The sequence below is a fragment of the Lissotriton helveticus genome, chromosome 2_1 (genome assembly GCF_964261635.1).
Source record: "Lissotriton helveticus chromosome 2_1, aLisHel1.1, whole genome shotgun sequence".
Taxonomy (NCBI): domain Eukaryota; kingdom Metazoa; phylum Chordata; class Amphibia; order Caudata; family Salamandridae; genus Lissotriton; species Lissotriton helveticus.
In genome coordinates, this window is record NC_136059.1 from 1,875,060,850 (window position 1) to 1,875,086,090 (window position 25,241).

At 47.0% G+C, this 25,241-nt stretch overlaps 1 protein-coding gene across 1 annotated transcript in view; it reads left to right on the forward strand.

Moving 5' to 3' along the window:
• The window catches only part of NAA15 (N-alpha-acetyltransferase 15, NatA auxiliary subunit), a 689,053-nt gene that overhangs the window by 599,072 nt on the left and 64,740 nt on the right, over positions 1-25,241 (forward strand). The window contains exon 19 of the mRNA XM_078676786.1: positions 6,690-6,787. Within this exon, the coding sequence (XP_078532912.1) occupies positions 6,690-6,787 (98 nt within the window). The remainder of the gene's footprint in view (positions 1-6,689; positions 6,788-25,241) is intronic.

Sequence of the window (25,241 nt, forward strand, 5' to 3'; positions counted from 1 at the left end):
TTTCACTGAAATTTCTTCTAAGTGTCGATTTTTTCACTTTAAAATATTCTTTTAAAATCAGCCGAATAACGATTTCCGAAATACTCACCTGGGATCAGGAGAGAAGCCAGTGCTGTACTTTATAGTTCAGTATTGAACCGCAAAAGTAATCTTAACTGTACTTACCAGTTACCTGCATTTTCTCCCATAGGAAACCATTGACTGATTTTCTCTGAAATTTCTTCCAAGTGTCGATTTTTGGAAATTACAAATATTCCTTAAAAATCGTACCAACTACTGAAACGTAAATACTTACCTGTCTTATGTAGAGGTCCCAGTGCTGGACCTAGGAGCCCAGTACTGGATTACAATAGTAACGAGAACCTACTTTACCAGTGACTTGAATTTCCTTCCATAGAATTACATTGCTAGTTTTTCTCTGAAAAGTTTCTAAGTGTCAACTTTGAAAATACATTGATACACTTTAAAAATTACAGCTGTAACAAAAACGCATTTTCTTAACTGTTTACAGCTTAGGTCCCGGGGCTGAATCCAGGATCCAGTCCTGTGGTTAGCAAAGTAATCCTGAAAGTAATCAATTGCATTTTTATAGAAAAACCCATTGAGCTCAATGTTAAATTGTGTTTAGAATTGGGTTGCCTATTTCAACCCCAGTAACTATTGTACTTACCAAGTCTTATTGCCTCTCTCCAAAGTAATTACCAAAGTCACTTATTTTGAGAAAAGTATATTTTGATACCTGTTGGTTCTAAAATAAATCAACTATATCTTTTGATATAAAAACAATTGGCCTAGAGTTCAGTTCTTGTGTGTGAAACCTTTTGTTGACTGAGTGTGTACAGCAAATGCTTTACACTGTCTTCTGATACTGCCTTACTGCTCGACCAAGCTACCACTTTAGAGAGTAAGGTCAGATCTGACGTTAACCTCTGTTATACCTCTGGGGATTGGGGACTCTATACACACTGTACCTTACTTTGGTCCAGTATATATAGAGCCACTTTCTTAGAGCGGCCACATGGGAGAGGCGGAAATCCGAGGCATCTGGACTCTGGCGGAGTCCGGGCTCCACATCAACCTGCCGTAGCTTCAGGCGATTTGTCGTGCACTAAAAGCATTCCTTCTCTCTGTCCGGGGAAGAGTGGTGGAGGTGTTCATGGACAACACCACCGACATTGGGTACTGCAACAAACAGGACGGCGTTTTGGTCGTGGACCCTATGTCAGGAGGCTCTCCACCTCCTGGACCTGGCTGGAACATCAGGACATATCCCTGGTGGTTCAACACCTGGCAGGTTCCTTGAACACCAGGGCAGACTAACTCAGCTACAGATGCATGATGGATCAGGAATAACGTCTTCACTCAGAGGTGGTGCAAGGTCTTTCATCAGTGTGGAGAGCCTTGGTTAGATCTATTCGCCACCGAAGAGAACGCACAATGTCAGCAATTCTGCACGTTAGATTTTCCAAGGCGGCACTCGCTAGGTGACCCTTTTTGTTGCGAGTGGAGTTGCGGTCTGTTGTACGCCTTTCCGCCTATGCCACTTCTGCCCCGAGTGCTGAAGATCAGGCGCCACGGAGCCCAATTCATTCTTATGGCTCCGGATTGGGCACAAAGAGTCTGGTATTCTGAGTTGCTCTACATGGCCATCGATCCTCCTATCCGACTGCCTCTTCAGGAGGATCTTCTGTCACAGCAGCAGGGGATGGTCCTCCACCCGAACCTGTCCAGCCTCCACCTCCTTGCATGGAGATTGAGCAGCGGCAGTTGACGTCATTTAACCTGTATCCCGAAGTCTGCGATGTCATCTTGGCAGCCAGGCGCCCCTCCACTAAGACGATATACACCTGTCGGTGGAACAAATTTGTGGCATGGTGCACAGCAAAGGCTGTTGATCCCCTCGCTGCCCCTCTTTCTGAGGTTCTTTTGTTCCTCCTTTCTTTGGCCCAGCAGGGCTCTGCTCTGGGCACTATCAAGGGCTATCTCTTCGCCATCTCTGCCTTCGTTTGGCTTCCAGATCAGCCTTCTCTTTTTAAGTCCCCGGTTGTAAATCGGTTTCTGAAAGGCATAACTCACCTCTTTCATCCTATTCCTTTCGTTATGCCTCAGTGGGACTTGAATCTAGTTTTAACCTATTTAATGTGAGCTTCCTTTGAGCCGCTTCACAACTGTCCTTTAAGGCTTCTCACGCTTAAGACTGCTTTCCTGGTTGCCATCACCTCTGCCAGGAGGGTGAGTGAGCTCCAGGCTCTTTCATCTAAGCCTCCTTTCCTTTTTCTGGATCGCACTGAACAGTTCTGGGTGGATGACTAGTTCTTTGTTGGGTACGTGGGTGCAAAGAAAGGTCGGGCCGTACACAAACAAACTATCTCCTGATGGGTCGTCTTGTGTGTCAAGGCCTGCTATTTTCTGGCGAAGGAGCCTCCAGTGGGGCTGCGCGCCCATTCTACCAGGGCGACGGCAGCACCTACTGCTCTGGCAGGTGGCGTACCTCTCAATGACATCTGTCAGGCAGCCGCGCGGGCCTCGCTGCACACGTTTACAAAACACTACTGTCTTGACAGTCAGTTCCGGAGAGACTGCTTCTTTGACCGTTCTGTTCTCCACGACTTTCGGGTGTTAGATTGATTCGCAGACCCACCACCGGGGTTGGTATTGCTGGGCTATCTATTCTAAGGTAAGGAAACTATAACGAACGTGTTTCTTTCAGATGAACAAGTTACTTCCCTTCGGTAACGATATATCTGTAAGAAACATTCGTTATAGATTCCTTACCGCCCCACCCATCCTCCTTGTTCTGTGAACTGATTTCTTAGGGTTAAGGATATTATAGGATTATCACTCCGCTGGAAGAATGACGCTTGAGCCAGGAAAGTAGAAAAGGTGAAGCAGGTTTATTCCAAAGTAGAAACAGGACCCATCCAAGCCACAGCCAGCTCAAGTACCAGCACAGCCTGTTTGAGTCAGAATACAAACTCTTCAAATAATTACATTCTAACATCTAGGAAACACAGCATAGAACATTCCCATGGTCATAGTACAGAGTCCCCATGGTCAGGTGTCATGGTCCCAGTGCTACCATGACACACAAGATACCACACACACCTTTCCCTGTTAACACAAAGAGAAAAGATGTATGAAAATAAAACATATATATGAAAAACAACAAAAGAAATAAGCAATTAAGAAACATAGGCTTTCAAATACTCTGGTTTCTTAACAGTCCTAGCAGATTTTGCTGAAGAATCAAACAAATGATTTTCTCTAGATGTAGACTCCTCACCCAAATTGGGACCAAAGCACACCGAGATTCTTCCTAAATTCCAAATTCTGTGGTCGTGAGTTCTCACAGCATTTTTAAACACTTTAACAACATACATAGGCTTTGAGAATTTGACTTTAGACCCAGGAAGTCTAATAACCACCTTATCACCGACATTCACTGCTGTATGTTTAGTAGATTTCCTTGCATCAAAGTTCAACTTCCTTGCTAGACATTTATCTGCTTCTCTCTTCCTCCATTCAACTGTGCTCTTTGAAGGTGTGGAGCTAGAAACAGTCTCTACCAGACGTCTTACCAATGAAGGTTCAACTAGAGTACAAAGAGCCATCCCTTTGGAGAGAACAAAAGGAGACTGACCTTTAAAACTGTGAGGAGTCACCCTATAATCCTCTATTTTCTTTAAAACATGTTCCTTTCAATTGTATCCAGCATTCTTAGCCCATGAAATGGTTTCTTTAATCACTCTATTAAACCTTTCCACCATCCCGTTGGTTTCTGGATGGTAAAGAGAGCATTTCTTATGTTTTATGCCTCGATTTTTTAAAAAAGATTTCTATTTCTTTTGACAGTAGCTGTACTCCATTGTCTGTTAAAATGTATTCAGAATATCCTTCTCTAGCCATGAGAGTTTCTAGAAATTGAATTACATGAACAGTTTCTATTCCAGAGGTAAAGTGAATCTCAGGCCACCTTGAAAACAAATCTAAAAGAACCAAAATGAAAGTTTTGCTGCCCATTGGAATGAATGGGACCCACAATGTCTAAACTACCTACTTCCAAGGCCCACGAGGAAGCTCCCGGATAACCATTGGTTGAACCCTGACAAGTTTGGACTTTTCACTTGTAGCACACACACCATGCAATCCCTTATAATCCTTTCTACCTGTATGTCCATTCCCGGACACCAATAAGCGGAACGAAGCCTCTTTCATCCTATACATACCAGAGTGCAATTCATGAGCCAAATCCACCAAAACCTTCCAAAATTCCAATGGAGGTACCAACCTTGTCCCACGTACCAGCATTCCATCACACACTGCCAATTCATCCTTGACCCCCCCCCCCCCAAAACTTGGAACACTCTACAGACACATTGTTTTGTTCCAACCATTGCGAAAGAGACCCATTACTTCAGACAACACTGGTTCTAAAGACAACTTAAGGCGCTACTGACTTTCATCAATGATTCCTTCACTCACAACACACACATGTAAATCACTCACTCCAATCCTCATCAACAATTTCATCACTAGAACCATCTGCTATTAGTCTAGAAAGTGTATCAGCCACACTGTTCTCCACACCAGGGATGTACCTGTTTTCATTTTCTTATGAGTCATATTCTTGGAGAGCTATTACCCACTTGCTGATCCTACCAGAGACTTGGTCAATCCCCTTTTTAGAAAGTATCACACAAGGGCTTGTGATCTGTCTTAACCAAAAATCTAATTCCCCACATAAATTTCTTTAGTTTTTTGATCGGCCAAAACACTGCGAGAGCCTCACGCTCAATCACAGAATATCGTGATTCGGGATCCTTAAGACCTCGAGAAATTAACGTGATGGTTTCCAAGCCATTCTCACCCTCTTGGTGGAGCACCGCACCCAACCCCTTAACACTAGCATCAGGGGTAACAACAGATGTTTCGGAGGGATTCAAACTCTTGGAGTTGGGGGCATCATTAAGTTTGTTTTTTTAAGAGAAACAAATTCTCAATGACAGTCTTCAGTCCACTTAAACTCAACACCTTTCTTTAAGAGCCCCCTCATGTTGGTGCAATGTTCTGCAAATCCCTCAAACTTATTGTAATATTCTGCCATGCCAAAGAACTTCATAAGTTCCTCTCTACAAGATGGAGCTGGCAAGTGAGATATGGATTTGAAATCCATTGGCGTTTCCCCGCGCAGGTTCGAATCCTGCCGACTAAGCCAATCTAGGATTATCACTCCGCTGGAAGAATGACGCTTGAGCCAGGAAAGTAGAAAAGGTGAAGCAGGTTTATACCAAAGTAGAAACGGGACCTATCCTAGCCACAGCCAGCTCAAGTACCAGCCACAGCCTGTTTGAGTCAGAATACAAACTCTTCAAATAATGACATTCTAACACCTAGGAAACACAGCCTAGAACATTCCCATGGTCATAGTATAGCATCACCATGGTCAGGTTTCATGGTCACAGTGCTACCATGACACACAAGATACCACAGATATCCTTTCAGGGCCCTAGTTTTGTGCATCAGTGGTCATTGTCTTGTATGACTCTGCGTTTCTGGCGCGGAAATTCGTGTATAGAACTGACGGTGCACGAGGGCAGAGTCGTAAGTAGCTGCTGCAACGTCATCCCGGCGATATGACACCAACGACTGACGTGGAGCAGACCGACGCCACCTTCTGACGCTCACGGGTACTGCTGACGAAAAAACTTTCCAGATTCAGTCTGTTGCCTGAGGGCAATTCTAAGGTAAGGAATCTATAACTTTCTAATGTTTCTTACAGATATATCATTATCGGAGGTAAGTAACTTGTTCTTGCAACCCGAATGTCAGGTGTGCAGCTGGGTTGGGTTTCCACCTGGCTCCTGCACTGACTGCCTTAATTTTCCCAAGCAGGTCCTTCCAGTCAGCTGTTCCTTTCCTTCCACCTTCAGAATTTGCTCATTCCTCCTGGCCAACTAGTCCTTCTCCTCATGGCGGCAGGTAAATATCTGCTCTATGTCCAGTAGCCATTTGTTTTATTATGCTTTCTAGGTCCAAATAGAGAATGACAATCACAGTAGAGGTTCTATTCCTGTGGAAACAGTCTTCTCTCCTAGTGCTGATTCACAGGACCTTTTCGCCACCCAAATGTTGAACAAAGTACTGGCTGAAGAGTCCGGTACTTAACCTCCTCTGATGGGTGTTGGTGAGCTTTCCTAATCAGGGGGCAGGCAATTATGAATTTATGGATACGCCCCCAATTATAGGGCTGTATTCTTAAAGCATCTTTTGTAGGATTGTCTCACTCAATGAGATAAAAATGGATAAGACGTCTAGAAGCATACAATGACAGGACAGTGATAAAACCATCCTTGTGACTCATCACAACAGTGTTCATTCTATTTAATTTTATTGTATTGAATGCTGTGTTTGCTAGTAGTTTTCATTGCCCTTTGTTGTTATTTTTGAAGCGCATTGTGACTTTTCATGACATTCTTTTATTTTTATGCAAAGTCAGGGGAAGTAAATTGGTTTGGGTGGCATTATGTAACCAATGTTTTTGTACCTGTAAATTATTTTATCTTTTTGGGAAATGTTTGTAAATGTGTAAACTTTAGGATTAACCAGTTCCCCATTAACACATAAAGCAGATCTCTTGTGATCTTTATGAAATACTTGCTTAACTTTAGTTGCCATTTGTTTCTTTTAAGCTGCCAAAATGATGTACTATTTGGACCCTTCCACTCAGAAAAGAGCTATGGAGCAGGGTACAGCTCTTGATGAGTCTTTCATTAACAGAAGCCTTCAGGTAAATGTCTTTTAAAATTATAGAAGCATCTGAATTTGCAGGCATTTGAATGGTATTTCTAACATGTTCCCCCAGATTCCTTATCTAGAGATGTCTTCAGGCACATGACTGCACATTTTCGTAGGTGGAGGAGGCTTCCAACCTGCTATGGTGTCACTGCCAGAAGTGATGCTGTAAATACATAAGGTTGTCCCAGTGGTGGTGACTCCCGTTACGTTTTTCTTTGAAAGATCCAGCGAACTGGAGCTTAACCAACTTCTTAACATTTTTCACCTCACTTGGAGCAAACTTTGCATATTTCTGATTGCATCCTTTTTTAAACTGATGCAATCAACAAATTCCTCTGGATATTCAATTGTATCCCTCATTATAAGAGGCAAATTGCATCATAAGGCCATAGGCTGTGTTTCCTTGGCTTTGCAGCAAACAGGACTCTGTGACAGGTCCATGATGCAACTGAAGGCAACTTGGGAAGAAGAAAGAACCTATTTAGTGTCTCAAAATCAGCAGAAAGGTGTTGTTGTATCCAGTTTTCCAGTTAGGGATTGTCTGACTGAGTTTCCTCTAACATAAGGGAAGCTGTCCTAAGTCTTTGAGGACCTGTATAAGGACCTGGTAACTGCAGAACCTACATGAAGGATATCTCAAGAAATCTAATTACCATGGAGCCTGAAGATTTCCAACAGCCCAACTGTTCTAGAAAAATCAAAGTAAGTGTTGTCTGGGCCCACGAGTTACAATGAGGCAGTTTCTTCATGTGTGCTAGTGATCAAGCCCAGTCTCCAGCCATCCCCTTACCCTCAGGGTAGCTCTCATCTTCCATTTCCCTATTCTTATAGCTTCCAGGTCTTGCCTTCTCACCCTTGCACGGTGCCAAATTTCATTGATTTTTCTTTTGCGAGGGGGGGGGGTTAACTCTCGTCTAGGACTGTTTCGACCAAATATTATTTGTGATAACAGTTGGTCCCTAAACATACATTTTGGCTTTTAATGGGAACTGGTATGACCTTGGGGCAAACCTTTCCCACAACCACTATGTTCGAGGCATGTGGGCTGTTAAATTCATATCTGTTGCATTAGATCGCCGCCTAGTGTTGGGTCCGGATGATCGCACATTGTTGTCCTGGAAGAGTCTTCGAAGTATCCTGAGATAGGTGGCTCCTCCCCTGGACTACAGTGCGCATGGGCATCGGCTCCATCCCCAGATTGTTTTTTTCCGCCATTGGGTTCGGATGCGGTCTCGACGTCTCTCTGTCGGAACCGAGAAAACTAGCTTTTTTACGGCCAAAAGGCCTTAGTTTCATTACGTCGGTATTGTTTGCGTACGGTCTCGAGTTCTTCCGTCTCTTTGAGTCGGAATCTGCGGAGTCTTATCACTCTTCGGACATCGAGGCCTTCTCATCGCAACACGTCCAGAACTTTTCAGCATGGAGCGGAGCCCGTTTAAATACTGTCCCGTCTGTGGGTCCAAATACCCACATATCGACGCGCACGCGGTCTGTAACAAATGCCTTTCGCCAGACCATGACGAGGACAGCTGCATGGCCTGCTCCAGATTCAGGTCAAAGAAGACGCTCAAGCTTCGGCGCACGGTGCGCCTCGAGGCCAGACAAGCGGCCCCGGCTCCAGAGAACATCTTCGGCGAACAGGAAGAAGAGGGCCTAAGCCATCATCTTGAAATCTCGCCGCCCGCGACGGAGGTCGAGGCGGATCCGGAAGACGACTACGGAGTCGTGGATCAAGGCCTTGAATACGTCGACGAGGTAGGGGACATCGAAGAAGTTTATGGGGCCGCGGAAGATAGCTCAGGGGATGAGCTATGCCCCGAAGGTTACGTGGATCAGGCTCGGGTCACGGGATCGCCACTCGGCCTTACCCAAGACCCCGTACCGCAAGCCACGGCCCCGCCTTCAGGCCCGGCCACGGACATACTTGCTACGCAGCCCGTATCGAAACCGAAACCGAAACAAACGGTATCGACTACACCTAAAATGGCCGACCCGAAAACGAAACCGAAACTAACGGATTCGAGTGCATCTAAGATGGCGGCCGTTCCACCGAAAACACCAAAGCCTGCTACCTCATCGACTCCGTCGGCCTCCGGTCCACAGAAGTCGAAGAAGACTGTCGATTCGACAGTGCCGAAGTCGTCAACGGTGGAGGCATCCTCTAAGAAGGTCGTCCGGCACGGGTCGACCGGAACGACGCCGTCAAAGTCCGCAAAAGCCAGCGACAAGACTCCGGTACCGACTGGGACGTCGTTAGTCGGACGCGTGGTTGACACGGAGCCTGTGCGATCCCACGGATCGAAGAGCGGAAGCTCAACACTTCGGTCCAAGGACTCGGTGTCTACGGCTGCAGCATCGACGTCTAAGACTCCGAAGGGCCCACAAGACGTCGGTTCCGAAGGCAAGGTGAAGGCCTCCTCGTCGGCACCAAGTGCCCGCCGTGAGTGACGCATCCCTCATCGCCGATTCACTCCAGAGAATTCGGGATAAGGCCTCTACGACGTCGGCTCCGGCGCAGTCGCACCAGAAGCCGATGGACATGCCGGCGAAGCCTGCTAGCAAACTTCTCTTCCTTCTGCCGCCGAAGGAGGCTCCAAAGGCCTTTGCGCCAAAGACGGCGCCAAAGACATCGGACTCGTCCACGTCTGCTGGAGTATCGGGTCGACAACTCGACTCAGGAGACGATTCGGAGCGTTTTATCAACGCAGACACGGGCAAGTTGACCCTTTACAAGAGGAAGATCACTTCCCACCCAGTGGACTCTTATGTTATCCCACTGAAGAAGAAGAGGCTTGCACAGGACGCTCCAGTCCTGATTGAACCTATCCAGCCTCCTCCTAGAAGGAGTCCGACACCTTCCCCCGAACACTCTGAGGGAGAGGAATATGGACAAGATGACCAGTACACTTTCCCCATCAATGAACCCGATGCACAGCAGGATTCCTATGACGACATAGGCGACCAAGGGATACAGATTGTGGGGCAGGACCCACAGCCTTTCAGTGCACGTGCATCCCCAACAGAAGACTCTGCAGGTTTTCATTCACTCATTGAACGGGCAGCTGCTAATCATGATGTGGACATGCATGCTGACCCAGTGGAGGACGATTTTCTGTTTGACACTTTTTCTGTCTCCGAAAGGACAGTAAAGAATCTACCTATGCTCAAAGGTGTCCTTAAGCATGCTGCGGACATCTTTAAAGAGCCTACCAGGGCGAGGGTGGTCAATCCACGCATCGAAAAGAAATACAAACCAGCACCTGCAGACCCTGCATACATTCGGGGACAGTTGCCACTAGACTCTCTTGTGGTCGCGAATGCCCGCAAACGGGCAAACTCCCAGACGACGGGTGAAGCTCCTCCCCCAGACAAGGAGTCTAAAGTGCTTGAGGCAGGGGGCAAAAGGGTAGCTGCGCAAGCCGCAAATTTCTGGCGTATTGCGAATACACAGGCACTATTGGCACGTTATGATAGGGCGCATTACGACACCCTTGAGCAAGTTTTAGAACACCTGCCTTCGCAGTTTCAAGAGGCTACCAAACTGCTTATAGAGGAGGGCAAACTCATCACGCAGCCATAAAGTGTGCACTTGATGCCGCTGACACAGCAGCTAGGGCTATTAACACTAGCGTCATGCTCAGACGACAAGCGTGGCTACGCATATCAGGGTTTAAACCGGACATTCAAACGACCATACTCAATCAGCCCGTCAATCCTGATAGACTGTTTGGTCCTGATGTTGACACCACCCTCGAAAAGATTAAGAAAGACAACGAAACAGCTAAGTCTATGGGGGCCCTTCAATCACAACAATTCCGGGGCAACACTTTTCGTCGCTCAGGTGCACGTGGAGTCACCAGAGGACAGATGGGTCAACAATCACAGTTCACTAGAGGTGGAGCACAGTCCTCCTACCCAAAGCAGAATAAAGGGAATTATCGAGGAAACAGTACCAGAGGACGTGGCAGAGGAAACAACTCCCGCTCCTCTGCCCCAAACAAACAGTGACTCTGTCACTGCCCCCCGACCATTTAACACCTGTCGGGGTGAGACTACAGCCGTTCCTGCCACTCTGGACAAACATCACCACAGACAGGTGGGTACGACAACTTGTCCAGTACGGTTATTGTCTAGAGTTGAAGTCCACTCCACCCAACATTCCCCCAAGGCAACGGCCTATGTCCGCAGAGCACTTGCACTTATTGCAGCAAGAGGAAGGGGTGATGCTGCAAAAAGGCGCAATCGAGCTCGTGCCAGTGGAGGAGGAAGGCACAGGGGTATATTCCCTGTACTTCCTTATTCCAAAGAAGGACGGATCTCTCAGACCCATTCTGGATCTGCGTCCCCTCAACCTGTATATACTGTCAGAACATTTCCATATGCTTACACTGCAACAGATTCTTCCCTTGTTAAACCAAGGGGACTTCTTGGCAACCTTAGACCTCAAGGATGCTTATTTCCACATACCACTACACCCATCCCACAGAAAGTACCTCAGGTTCACTATCCAAGGAAGGCATTATCAGTTCAAAGTCCTACCCTTAGGAGTGACCACCGCCCCAAGAGTGTTTACCAAGTGTCTGGCGACGGTAGCGGCGCACCTCAGGAGGCAGAATATCCATGTCTACCCCTACCTAGACGACTGGCTCGTTCAAGCCAAGTGGGAACAACAGTGCGCCGCGGACATGTCGACTACCATTCACCTCCTTCACAATCTGGGCTTCTCGCTGAACTACCCAAAGTCGCACCTTCAGCCGGCACATGTCCGGCAGTTTCTGGGCGCGACGATCAATACCCTGACGGCTATGGCTCAGCCAAACCAGGTCAGGATAGACAGCATGCAGTCTCTGATCCAAAAGTTCAGACCACAACACTCGCTTCCAGCGAGAGTGTTCATGCAGTTGATTGGCATGATGGCCTCCTGCATCTTCATAGTCCCTCACGCACGGTTACATATGCGTCCGCTCCAGGAGTGCTTAGCAAACCAGTGGACTCAGGCTCAGGGACAATTGACAGACCTAGTGTTGGTTACCAGTCGGGCGTTCAACTCTCTGCATTGGTGGAATCCACACAACCTTTGCAAGGGCCGACTGTTCCAAGAGCCAGTGCCACAGATTACCCTGACGACGGACGCATCTCTCCAGGGATGGGGAGCTCATCTGCTCACTTACACAGTGCAGGGACTATGGACGACGCAGCAACAGAAGATGCACATCAACTATCTGGAACTGATGGCAATCTTCATGGCGCTCAAGTCCTTCAATGTACTTCTGTGCAACAAGGTAGTGTTAGTCCGGACGGACAACATGACAGCGATGTACTACATTCAAAAGCAGGGAGGCACCCACTCGCCACAGCTGTCTCATCTGGCTCAGAGCATGTGGAAGTGGGCCATTCAGAGGAACATTTTCCTCATGGCAGAACACCTCCCGGGCAAGGACAATCAGATGGCGGATCTGCTCAGCAGATACAGCCATCAAATGCACGAGTGGGAGTTACACCCATCAGTACTCCGCCCGTACTTCCAGCAGTGGGGTCATCCGGAGACAGACCTGTTTGCCACAAACGAAAACGCAAAATGCCAACACTTTGCCGCCAGGTTCCCTCACCCACAATCGCAGGGGAATGCGATATGGATGAACTGGTCAGGCAAATTTGCGTACGCTTTTCCACCAGCCCCTCTGATACCGCTGGTGGCAAGAAAACTAAAGCAGCACTCGATTACACTCATCCTAGTTGCTCCAACGTGGGCACGCCAAGCATGATACACAACGTTTCTGGAGCTCTCGGTGGTGCCGCATCAAAGGCTGCGCCTAACGCCCAGGCTTTTGACGCAGAACCATGGAGACATTCAGCATCCAGATCCGCAACAGCTCAATCTGGCGATCTGGCTCCTGAAGTCCTAGAGTTTGGCTACCTTAACCTACCTCCAGAATGCATGGACATCATCAAGGAGGCAAGGAAGCCGACTACCAGAGCATGCTATGCTGCTAAATGGAAGCGTTTTGTTCTTCACTGTACAGCCAATAACATAAACCCGCTAGATGCATCTATCCCTAACATCATTTGCTATCTGTTACATCTTTACAAGTGCAATCTCGCCTACACTTCCATTCGGATACATCTATCCGCCATAGCAGCTTACCTTCAGAACAGGCAACATCTCTCTGTCTTCAGAGTGCCTGCCATTAAGGCTTTCCTTGAAGGTCTGAAACGAGTCATTCCCCCAAGAACACCGCCAGCTCCGGTGTGGAACCTCAATGTGGTCCTCACCAGGCTGATGGGACCACCTTTTGAGCCACTACACTCGTGTGAACTCCAGTTCCTAACATGGAAAGTGGCTTTCCTTATTGCTATTAAGTCACTGAGACGTGTTAGTGAGCTGCAAGCGCTCACAATCCAAGAGCCATTCATACAAATTCATCCAAATAGGGTGGTACTACGTACTAACCCTAAATTCCTTCCGAAGGTGGTGTCACAGTTTCATCTCAACCAAACTATTGACTTGCCTGCATTCTTCCAAAACCCACAAACGGTGGCGGAAAGAATGCTCCATACTTTGGATGTTAGAAGGGCGTTGATGTACTATATTGACAGGACACAACACTTTAGGAAAACAAAACAACTTTTTGTTGCCTTCTCGCCACAGCACAAGGGCAACCCTATTTCCAAAGCAGGAATAGCCAGATGGATTGTTAAGTGCATCCAGATCTGCTATCAAAAGGCTAAACGCACCTTAACAATACCCCCAAGGGCGCACTCCACACGCAAATTGGGGGCATCCATGGCTTTCCTGGGGAACATTCCTTTAGAGGACATTTGTAGAGCAGCCACATGGGTTACACCACATACCTTTACAAAACACTACTGTGTTGATGTGCATTCCAAACAGCAGGCAGCTGTTGGGCAGGCTGTTCTCAAGACACTTTTTCAGGTTTCTGCAGCTGGCACGGGCAACCGCCGCTAATGGAGGGACTGCTATATATTCTATGCAACAGATATGAATTTAGCAGCCCACATGCCTCGAACTGAATATGCTACTTACCAGTATGCATCTGTTCTTGGCATGTAGGGCTGCTAACATTCATATCGCCCACCCTCCTCCCCGGTGCCTGTCGCAGCTGCAGACATACTGCATTCAATCATTAGCATGGACATCCTTTACACTTTACACTCCATCTCTGCCACAATGGCTAAAAACAATCTGGGGATGGAGCCGATGCCCATGTGCACTGTAGTCCAGGGGAGGAGCCACCTATCTCAGGATACTTCGAAGACTCTTCCAGGACAACAATGTGCGATCATCCGGACCCAACACTAGGCGGCGATCTAATGCAACAGATATGAATGTTAGCAGCCCTACATGCCAAGAACAGATGCATACTGGTAAGTAGCATATTCATTGTCATGGTGCAGACTCTTAATAAAATGTCTTCAGTATCTGAATTGTGGGTGATGATCCACTATTAAATCTTCCCTGTATTTTAGAATACTTATGTTCCATAGAAGTAAGACTTATGCAGGACTTGTTCTCCCACTTCCCTCACCGTCTGAATTTACAGTCAAAATAGAAACTAGACTATTGAAAGAAACACGAGCAGGCTGCAGTATTAAGACGTAATGTGTTCTGCAAGTGTTGTGGTCTGTTACCCAGTCGCCACAACTGTACCTAAAGGGAAAAGCTTAAGGGATGTTTGTTCGGACTAGTTGCTTCATAGATGTATTGCCAAAATAAGGTTAACCCCTTCGCTGTTAGACCTTTTACACCCATAAGCTAAGCTTTTTTTGGCTATTTGGGGTAGTTCACGCTTAGGCCCCTGTAACTTTTTGACCACATAAGGTATCCACGCCAAATTTGCGTCCAACATCATGGGGTTTCTAAAGGTACCCAGGGTTTGTGGATACCCCTGGAGGGTACCCAGAAGTAAGCCAAAATACAGCTACATTTGTATTTTTTTCGAGGGGAAATAGGAAAAAAGTGCTACAACTGAAAGCTTCTGTCTTTTCCCCTGCTAATGGTGTTAACAAAGGATTTGTGGGGCTGAAATCACAATTTTCCCAGATTTCAGGACTGACACTTTTGTCAGAAAACCAACATTGTTTACAGTTTTGGCCTTTTACTGCGACATAGCCTATTTTTGCTATTTTTTGCGCTTTCAACCTTCTTCCAGTTAATAGTAGAAATGGGTATAAAAGCAATAATGAATCCTGGAAAGCTATACATTTTCGATAAGTAGACAAAATTCTGAATTTAGCAAGGAGTCATTTGTGAAGGTCCTTCAAGGTTTCTTTATAACGATTTGTTAAAAAACAGCCATTGTGCCAACGCTTTCACCTGTAACTTTTTGAATTATGACAGAGGTTTTAAAGCAATATACTGTTACATCCGCTGGACCTTTCTGGTCGTGGGGATATATAGGACTTGTAGGTTCACCAAGAACTCTACGAACCCAGAGCCAATAACTGAGCAGCGTCTTGCAATGGTTTTTTATTATGTACCGGGTATATAGCAATTAATTTGGGAAAAAATATATATATAGTGAAAAATCGGGCTGATAGACGCCTATGTATTTCTGAAATTGGAACAAAATAGAGTTTAGAAACAGTAGCTATTTGCACATTTCCGAAATTGTGAGTACCCATACTAGCATGAGAATTATAGGACATTTTTCAAGGTGACTTCTTTTTTACACATTCTTTCATTTGGAAGGCCGAAATGCATCGAAGGTCAATAGGTAATAACAGTTGCTCTACAATTGTGTTACCCTAAGTCTCCCGATAAAAATTCTACCTCACTTGTGTGGGTAGGCCTAGTGCCCACACAGGAAACGGCTCAAAACGCAACGTGGACACACTTCATTTTTACAGTGAAAACTGACCCTTTTTTTGCAAAGTGCCTAGCTGTAGATTTTGAACCCAAGCTCTGCCGGCACCTCTGGAAACCTAGCAAACCTATAAGTTTTTGAAAACTAGACACCCAGGGAAATACAGGATGGGGTGACTTGTCTGGCTGTCACCAGGTTTTGTTACCCAGAATCCCATTGCAAACCTCAAACTTTGTCCAAAAAAACACATGTTCCTCACATTTCTGTGGTGGGATTTCTGGAATCTGCGTGGATCGCCAAAATTCCTCCCAGCCCGCATACCCCAAAGTCTTCCGCGAAAAATGGTACCTCACTTGTATGGGTAGGCCTAGTGCCCACGACAGGAAACTTCTCAAAACGCAACGTGGACACACCACATTTTCACAGTGAAAACTGACCCTTTTTTTTGCAAAGTGTCTAGCTGTAGATTTTGAACCATATCTCTGCCGGCACTTGGGGAAACCTAGCAAACCTGTACATTTTTTAGAACTAGATACCCAGGGGAGTCCAGGATGGGGTGACTGGTCTGGCTTTTACCAGGTTCTGTTACCCAGAATCCCTTGCAAACCTCAAACTTTGTAAAAAAAAAAAACATTTTCCTTACATTTCTGTGGTGGAAAGTTCTGGAATCGGTGTGAATCCACAACATTCCACCCACCCCGCATTCCCCAAAGTCTTCTGAGAAAAATGGTACCTCACTTGCGTGGGTGATAAGTACTCGCAACAGACAAGGGCCCAAAACGTATTGAGGAGACATCAAAATTACCTATCACAAAACAACCTGGTTTTGCAAGAGGGGGTCACCTGAGTATTTGGCCCCAGCCTTGGCGGCCCCCTTGTGAAACCTACCAAACTCTCACATTTCTGAAAACTATACACCCGGGGGAGTGCAGCGAGGTATGGCTTTTGTGGACCCCCCCCCAACGTTTTCCTACCCAGAATCCCCTGCAAACCACGAATTTAGCTGAAAAAAATCACATTTTTCTCAGATTTTTGTGTGGAAAAGTTCTGGAATCTCCTTGGATCCACAAATTTTCTACCACCCAGCGTTCCCTCAGTCTCCTGATAAAAAATAGTACCTCACTCGCATGGGTGGGTCAAGTACCATCGACAGGCAAGGGCCCAAACGTATTGAGGCGGCCCAAAATCCACTGGTAGGCACATTGCTAAAAACAAGTCTGTGCCGAGTGGGCTTTCTGCCACCCTGTGGTGATGAATCGGGGGTAGGGGGGTTGCCCGATATGCCCCCAAAGGGGCAGAAAGACTGGGCTATTTGTTTTGTCCTCAGGCATAAAAAAGCCAGCGTAATCGCTGGTGCCTTGTTTGCTCTCCGATGCCCCTAGAAGGGGGGGGGGGGAGAGATCTTGGGCTACTGCCCCATCTGTCTCCTGTGGGGCAGAAAGACTGTGCCATTTTTTGGGGCATGGTGGGGGCATTGGTATGTCCATTCTGGCCAGCCCCCACCCCGAACGTTAGAAGAAAAACAAAATCCCTGGTGCCTAGTGGGCTTTCTGCCCTGGGGGCAGACAAGGGTCTATTGCCCCATCTGCATCCTAGGGGTGGCAGAAAGACTAAGATTTTTTGGGGGGGCAGGGGCATTGGCCTGCCCATTCTGGGCAGCCCCCACCCCTAAATAAAAAAACTGGTGCCTAGTGGGCTCCCTTTCCAACGATACCTCTCCGATGTGTTTCAATGCTCGGCGGGCTGAGAGACCCCCACAAGCACCGAAATTGTGAAACAAACTAAGTTTCAGTTTCGCTTTTGGTTCAGTGACGATTGCGCGCCATGAGTGCGATCATTATTGCAAAGAAAACAAAAAATAGGCCTACAGAGGTTGGGGGAGCTCTTCCCCCCCCCCCCCCCCCTCCCAAGGCAAAAAATATGGGGGAAATCCCTCTGCTGTCTGTAGCAGAGGGATTTTCTGAGCCTGCACTCATGACGGAATGGTTCCATCAGGAGCACTGGTGCTCATGGCAGAACCATTCCGCAATGAGCACCCAAAGGGTTCAATAGCAGTAATCAAGTTTATTTTGGATATTGTCAACACACATAAAAAAATCAACCAAAGACTACATAAAAGACTAAAATATGCATGTTCAAATAGACAAATTATCATACCTGTGAGAAATTGAATTATTAGTGCAGGGGTGTAAGTTGTGAGACCTCCCTAAATAATATTGTCACTATTCTGTATCGGGCCCAGTTAAGCCACTTGAAATTAAACCTTAGCTCAGTCCTGGGTAGCTTTGGCACAGCGCATTCAGGCTTAACTCGAAGGAAAACGTGTAAAGCATTGATCAGTATCAAAACAGTTAATATGTCAAAACCACAAAACAATAAAAATCTCATTCCAATTTACAAAACCGCTATATAGTCTTATCTTTAAATAGACACCGGAATGCCAAAAATCTTATGAAGCAAATCAAAGATATGATTTTTAGGAGTTTAGGTGGGTTTTTTTTTAGCAAAAAGAACAAAGCGCCCTCCTCTGGTAGTTGGTTGTGCCAGACCACGGCAGAGTCAACAGTTAAGGCCAACAGTGGCGGAGCACATTGTAGGAAGCTGGCTCTGTATATATAATATATAATACCAAAGTAAGGTATAGTGCGCACAGAGTCCAGTGGATCCCCGGAGGTTTACAGAGGTAAAAGTAGATAATACCTTACTCTCCATTTGTGGTAGTGTGGGCGAGCAGTAAGGCTTAATCGGAGGGTACTGTTAAGCATTTGTTGTACACACTCGGGCAAGACATGATTTCACACACAAAGACTGAACTCTGAACAATTGATTTGTAAAACAATATTTCTTTGTTGTATTTTATTTATAGAACCAAGTAGGTCTTGGTGTAGGTGAGTAAAATAGTACTTCCTGATCTAATACAGTTGAATGCAGTTACAGCTAGGTAAAATGTTTTAGAAGCAGTTGAAATTACTTAGTCACTTTGCAATTACTTGTGATTGCTTTTTATATTACTTTTCAGATTACCTTTTCTACTCAGTGTGATATGCCTAGATATCGCACTGGAACATTTCCTGGATAAAAGGTAAGTTGGTCAGTTTTGGTTGACACACAGTTTCTTAGGTTTTCATACAATCTCCAACTCCAACCTTTTTCACAGAAAAGGAGCCAATGCAATACTGTGGGACGAAATTAAGTTGTCCGTTTAAAGGCAAGTTCTTGGTTGTGGGAATTGGGTTTCAGGGGTTAGAACCAGGGTTCCCCCCAGGGTCGAGGATGCACTCGAACAACACAGTCAGCGGCGGTAGGGTGCAGAGTGCTGAGGCCCAATGTTACCCAATGAGGGATAGGGGGCCTCCATTGAGTGGCTGCTCACGGGCACGCCACTTGGCTTCTAGTGTTTAGCTCAGGGCAAAAGGGGATTCACGATAGCATGCACAGCGGCACTGGGTGCATGGTGTTGGATTGACGTCCGGAGCCCTGGTTTCAGTTTGGAAGCTCCGGTCAGAACAAACACTGCAGGCTCGGGCACGAAGATCTTCTGTAAGCGACCACCGGTTGGACAGGTAAGTTGGGATGCCGGGACACCTTTGGTTGGGCCACCCAAGACCATTGGGCGTCAGGTGCAGGGATGTCTTTTTGGCATCTGGTTTGCCTTACCTGCTCCAGTTGCGGTCAGGGGGATCCTCCAGAAAGGGGCTGCATGTGTCGTATGGAGACTTGTGGTAGGTCTGGGATCACCAGATCCCAGGACAGGATCACTGAGGACACCTCCTTGAGGTGTTGGGCCTCTCGAACTCGGGGCGTCAAGTGCTGAGTGGCAAGTCCTCCAGGTTCGGGGGACTGCTGGCTGCAGGACTCACCGGGATTCCTCGGGAGCAGGTAGAGGTCGGGAAAGGCCTGTCGGGCTGTGTTGCCAAGTTAGTTGATGTCCCACTAGTATTCCTTCAGCCCAGCTTCCTTTTTTCTTCTTGTCTGAGGAGTCCAATTTCGGGGTTGGCCCTAAATACTAAATTTAGGAGCGTTTCAGGTAGGTACAGGTTGGGACCAATGGGGCCCTTCCTTGGGGTGGATACACCCCCTATTATACCTCCCTCCAGTGGAAGGGGTGCATAAGCCTCACTCTGGTTGGCTGGGTGCCCTCATTTTCAAGATGGCGGGGACTGAGTTGTGCTTTGCCTCACCTCACCCACTTGAGGGGTTGGGTTGCAAAGGTGGGCACACCTCTCTTCCTATCTTAGTTTTCCCAGCGATTCTCCCGCTCAGTGTGGGTCCGAACAGGTGGGAGCCAGTTGCTGGGAGCAGCAAATGGCTGGGTGAACTCAAAAAGGCGGGAAGCCTCTGAAGCTTCCCCTTCGTGAACCCTGCCTATCCTTGTGGAGGAGGCTTGGCACCTCTGCTCAGGATGTGCTTCGTTTCAGGAGCCCAAAAGCGGGAGGCTCTTGATTCAGGGAAACAAACTTGTCTGGGGGTGGCAGCTGGCAAGCAGTCAGTCAGCCAGGACACTAGAGTCAGCTTGTTTTTCAGGGGGCATCTCTATGATGCCCTCTGAGTGTATTTCCCACACTGGCATCACTGGGTTTAATGTGCTGAGAAGTTTGATATCAAACTTCCCAGTTTCCGTTAAGCCATTATGGTGCTAGAGTTCGTAATGACAAACTCCGAGACCATATACTTTTTAGAGCTTTACTGCACTTCCAATGTCTAAGAATGGACTTGCACTATAGGGGTACAGGGCTCATGCATCTGTAACCTCACCAGTGGCATAGTGCACCCAGCTAGGGGTGGCTGGCTGATGCCAAAGGCAATGGTTTGTAGGTATGAAACACAGGAATGTGTGCCTTGTTGACACTTCACTTTGTTCTGCACCAAAACAAGAAGCCTGTAATGGCAGTGTGTGTGGGTCAGGGTACGGGACCTCTAAGGGTGGCACAATATGTTCTGCAACCCTTAGAAGCCTTTGCTGGTCACAGGGCCCTTGTAAACCAATGGTACCTATTACAAGGGACTTGCATGTGACCAGAGAGTTACTAATTGGGTGTGCAATAGTGCAGTTATAGGGAACAAACATAGGCCCTGGGTATCCAGTTGGCAGGAACCCAGGGCACACTTAGTCAAAGGATCATTAACATCAGGCAAAAAGTGTGTGTGGGGGGGCAACTATGCAAAAATGGGCATTTTCCTACACACGTCTGCTAATAGGACTAGGTTTGTCCTTGTGAAGAGTTCAACTTCTGACTTAATCTTCTTTCTCGAGTAATTTTCTTCTCTGCGGGCGGGATGCCAGCTTCATCCAACAGAGGGCTCGAGGACAGCAGGGTGCTGTGCATGTTGATCCTGGTGGAACCCTCCATATTGGGACTTAAAAACTCTCCTGGAGGTAGCAGCAGATTGAATCTGACCGGAGAAGGGTTGACGGTGGCTGCGGTCCTCTGGTCCTTTTATGAAAAAGCTCAGAAAAACGTTCTATGTGCCTGCTTATGGGGGAGTAGTACACTTGAACAACATCCAACGGACCAGGACCCTTCAGGCACCATTTGATGAGTTAGGACTCAATAGCCCAGAATCCACTAGCATGGTCCAGGATCGATCCTGGTGGAATTGGTCTGCTGGGCTCTTCTGTGTTGCAGGCATCTTAAAGCTTTTCTGTTCCTGAAGCTTAAGAGGAGGCTCGCCAACTAGCCCTTGAAGTCCACTATTCTGTCTTTCAAGTGGGAGCCTGTCCACCCCTTGAGTTGTTTATCCACAGGTAAAACATCAGATTCAGCCCTTCTTCTGAGTTCCAATTCTTCAGTTCAGCAGGTTCAACACTTTATTTTCCAAAGGTTAAGCAGTGATCTGAGGAAGGTAGCCATTGTTGGCACTTTTATGCCTGGCACTAGCTTGTGTGTAAGGTAGCCTTCCTGGACAGTAGGAGTAAAGTTCCCTCTGGCAGCCCTAGCCACTCTTACATTACTTTCTGGGGATTTGGTACTGCACAATTCCACAGTGCAGCTCTCTGCTCAAATCTAAGATTTCAGAATCTTCCTTCCCTTTGTCACACCCATGAGGTGTGTACAGTGAAATGAGGAATTTCCCTGCAAAACCAGTTAAGGGACAGGGTTTACCTCACTGACATTTGTGCCATTCTGTTTATTTTGACCGGAACAGGCCTAGGTGTGAGGCACATCTGCCTGTAACAGGGATACACCTTTGAGGCTTGTACAGTTGGTGTCCACATCCCCCAGCCCATCCTGTCAGGTCAAGGTCACACCTAAGCCAAGGCCCTTCTGTTCCCTTTCCTGAGAGCAATTTACAACTCCTTTCAGGCTGCCAGGCGACTGATAGGGGTGATCTCTGAAAGGGCTACTAGAGGCTTTAGCAAGAAAAGTGCCAACTTTCTAAAAGTGGCATTCTCAAAATAGTCATTTCAAATCTGACTTTACCATCAGTTTGGTTTTCTAATTACTATTACATTGAGTCCTTAAAGCATGGTTTTAGCTATTGCAAAAGTGAAGTTATATTTTCTAAAGTGTCCTAATGTAACCTAGTGCTTTTCTGTGGAGCCATGCCACATTGAAAAACAACTTTGGAGATTTTCCACTCTTAGGCATATAAAGTTGAATACATATGTTCTACTTTTTGAATATCATGCACTCTGCCCTATGGGCAGAGGAGGAGCCTGCCTTAGGGATGCATTACAAGTATTAAAAGGCCGATTTAGGACTAGCAAAATGTTTTTTTGCCATTTCGAATTTGCAGTTTTAAAACTGCGCACACAGGCTGCAGGGACAAGCCTGAATACCTGCTTTACACTGTCACTTTGGTGGTGGCATAATGTGTGCTGCAGTCCACTGGTGACATTTAACTTAAAAGCCTTGAGTACCATATGCTAGGAATGTCTAGGTAAGTGTAATATGCCAATCAGTGGTTAGCCAGTTGCACATTTACCTTAGGATTTAGAGCACATACACTGGGTGCTCTACATCCTGGGATGAAGTTGTCACCCCAGTGTTCAGATTCATTAAACCAGCATTAAATCCAGCAAAAAGTGGGGGGATCCTGCAAAAAGAGTATTTCTTCACAATTCCATATTCCTTTAATGGATAGCAGCTGATAAAAAAAATCTTGAATCACCTAACAAAAAGGTGAGTCCTTTAAATGCAAGTATAAACCATGCTGGCTTACAGTTTGTAAAACCCAGGGGGCGCAAAATATATTTAAAATATTTGACACAAGCTTCTCTGTAAAAGTTGCAGGGAGTAAAAAAGAAGTGTAGTACATTTTGTGATGAACTTTCATCACAAAAACATGGGGTGATAAAGTGGCTCTATATATACTGGACAATAATGAAGTACAGTGTGTATAGAGTCCACAAAACCCAAAGGTATAACAGAGGTTAAAGTCAGGAGTGACCTTACTCTCAAAAGTGGTAGCTTGGTCGAGCAGTAAGGCAGTGCAAAGCATTTGTTGTACACACTCAGTCAGCAAAGGATTTCACACACTCAAAGACTGAACTCCAGGCCAATGGTTTTTATATCCAAAGATATCGTTTTATTTTTAGAACCAACAGGCATAAAAATATACTTTGCTAGATATGAGAACTCTCATGTAATTACATTGCAAGGAAGCAATAACGTTGGTGAACACAAAAGGTACAGGAGTTGCTGAGGGCAACTCAAGTCTAGACACACTTTAGCATTGAGCTCAATGGGTTGTTACCTTAAAAGTACAGTGGATTACAGTACAGATTACTTTAGTAGTTCCAGGACTAGATCCCAGATTCAGTCCTGGGGTCTAAGCTGAAATCAGATTAGCAAAAACGTTTTAGTTACTGTGGTGAATTTTCATGAATATAAAGCCGTTTTAAAAGTCCACACTTAGAAACTTTTCAATGACAATCTGGCAATGTTATTCAATGGGAAAAAATTCAGGTTGCAGGTAAAGTATGATCGCGTTACCTTTGTAATCTAGTACTGGGCTTCTAGGGCCAGCACTGGGGTCTGAATTTAAAACAGGTAGGTAATTGCGTTTCAGTATTTCGGATGATTTTTAAAGAATATTTCAAGTTTTCAAAAGTAGACAGAAGAAATTTCATAGAAAAGCAGACAATTGGTTCCTATTGAGAAAATACAGATTACTAGTAGACCCGGTAAGGATTACTTTTGCAGTTTAGTACTGGGCTGCAAGGTACAGTACTGGCTTCTCGCCTACTTGCAGGTGAGTACTTCGGAATTTGGGCTTCGGCTGATTTTATGTGAATATTTGTAGTTTTTAAAACTTCACACTTAGAACATTTTCGAGTCAAAATGGGTCAATGTTATCCAATGGCAGGTAAGCGAGTTACCGGTTTCCAGGTGAGTACTTGGCTGGTGAAGTTAAGGTTCCGGGTATAGACTCAGGGGTCCACCAGGGTCAGGTAAGTACAGTCTGTTCCGCCCCAGCAGCGCAGGGCCGGCCGGGTGCAGAGGTAGGTAGGCCCGATGATATCCAATCGGGGAAAGGGGGCCTTCGGTTGGTGGCTGCTGGCTAGCAGGCCACGTGGCTGTGGGAGCTGGGCTCCTGGTCACTTGCTCATGGCGAGGGGGGAAGTAGGGTAGGACAAAGGTGGCACAGCCAGCGGCACTCGGGAGGCCGTGTACAGGGTGCTCTTGAGCCGTCAGGCGCTCAATGTTATCCAATGGGAAAGGTCAAAAAGGAACAAAGGCTGCAGGCTCGGGGACGGAGACTCTCCACGGGCGGCCAGCACTTCGAGAGGTAAGTTGGGATCTTGGAGCACAGGTAGGTACCCCAAAGGGAGCCACAGGGGGCTGTAGGGCGCCCAGTGCAGGGGTGTCTTTGGGTGTTGGAAAAGCTTACCCTCGGCTGGTCGCTGTTGGGGTGGCCCCTGGTTCTGAGTCTGCAGGCGTCGGCTGGTTCGTCGAGGAGGGTCTTTGGGCACTGGACTTCGGGTCCCAGTCGCCGGGGGGATGTCCTCGTGGTCTTGGTTCGGTTGGGCCCGGCCCGGGCTCGCGGGTGCAGAGCGGGCTGGTCCGGAGCTTCCTGGTTGGCACCAGGTGGGTTGTTGCAGCAGAGCCTCTGCTGATGGGAGTCCCAGTCTTTGAGAGGGTCAAGGCAGGCAGATCCTCTGGGTGTCCCAAGGTTGCTGTCCGCAGGAGTCGCCGGGATTAGGCAGGAGCAGGTTCCAGGATCGACAGGCCGGTAGGGCTGGGGCCAAGTCAGTTGTTGTTGTCCTGTTGTTAGCAGCTGCACAGCGGGTCTCCTTCTTCTTGATCTTCTTTCTTCTTTTCATATCGGGATCTGAGGAAGGCAGGTTCAGGGAGCCCCTAAATACGGAATTTAGGGGCGTTACAGGTAGGACAAGGACAGGGACCAATGGGTCCCTGTCCTGGGGTGAGTACACCCCCTGGCCTGCTCCTCTCCTGTGGGAGGGGGCAGGAGCCTAGCTGGGATTGGGGAGGGCTCCCTATCTACAAGATGGCCGGAGCCCGGGGTCGTGCTTCACCTCGTCTCCCCCACCTGAGGGGTGGGGTTGGCACAGGCTGGCACACCCCCCTTCCGGACGTAGTTTTTCCTGCCAGTCTTCCAGCCAGAGTGGGGGTTAGAACTGGCGGGGGCCAGTTGCTGGGTACAGCAAATGGTCTG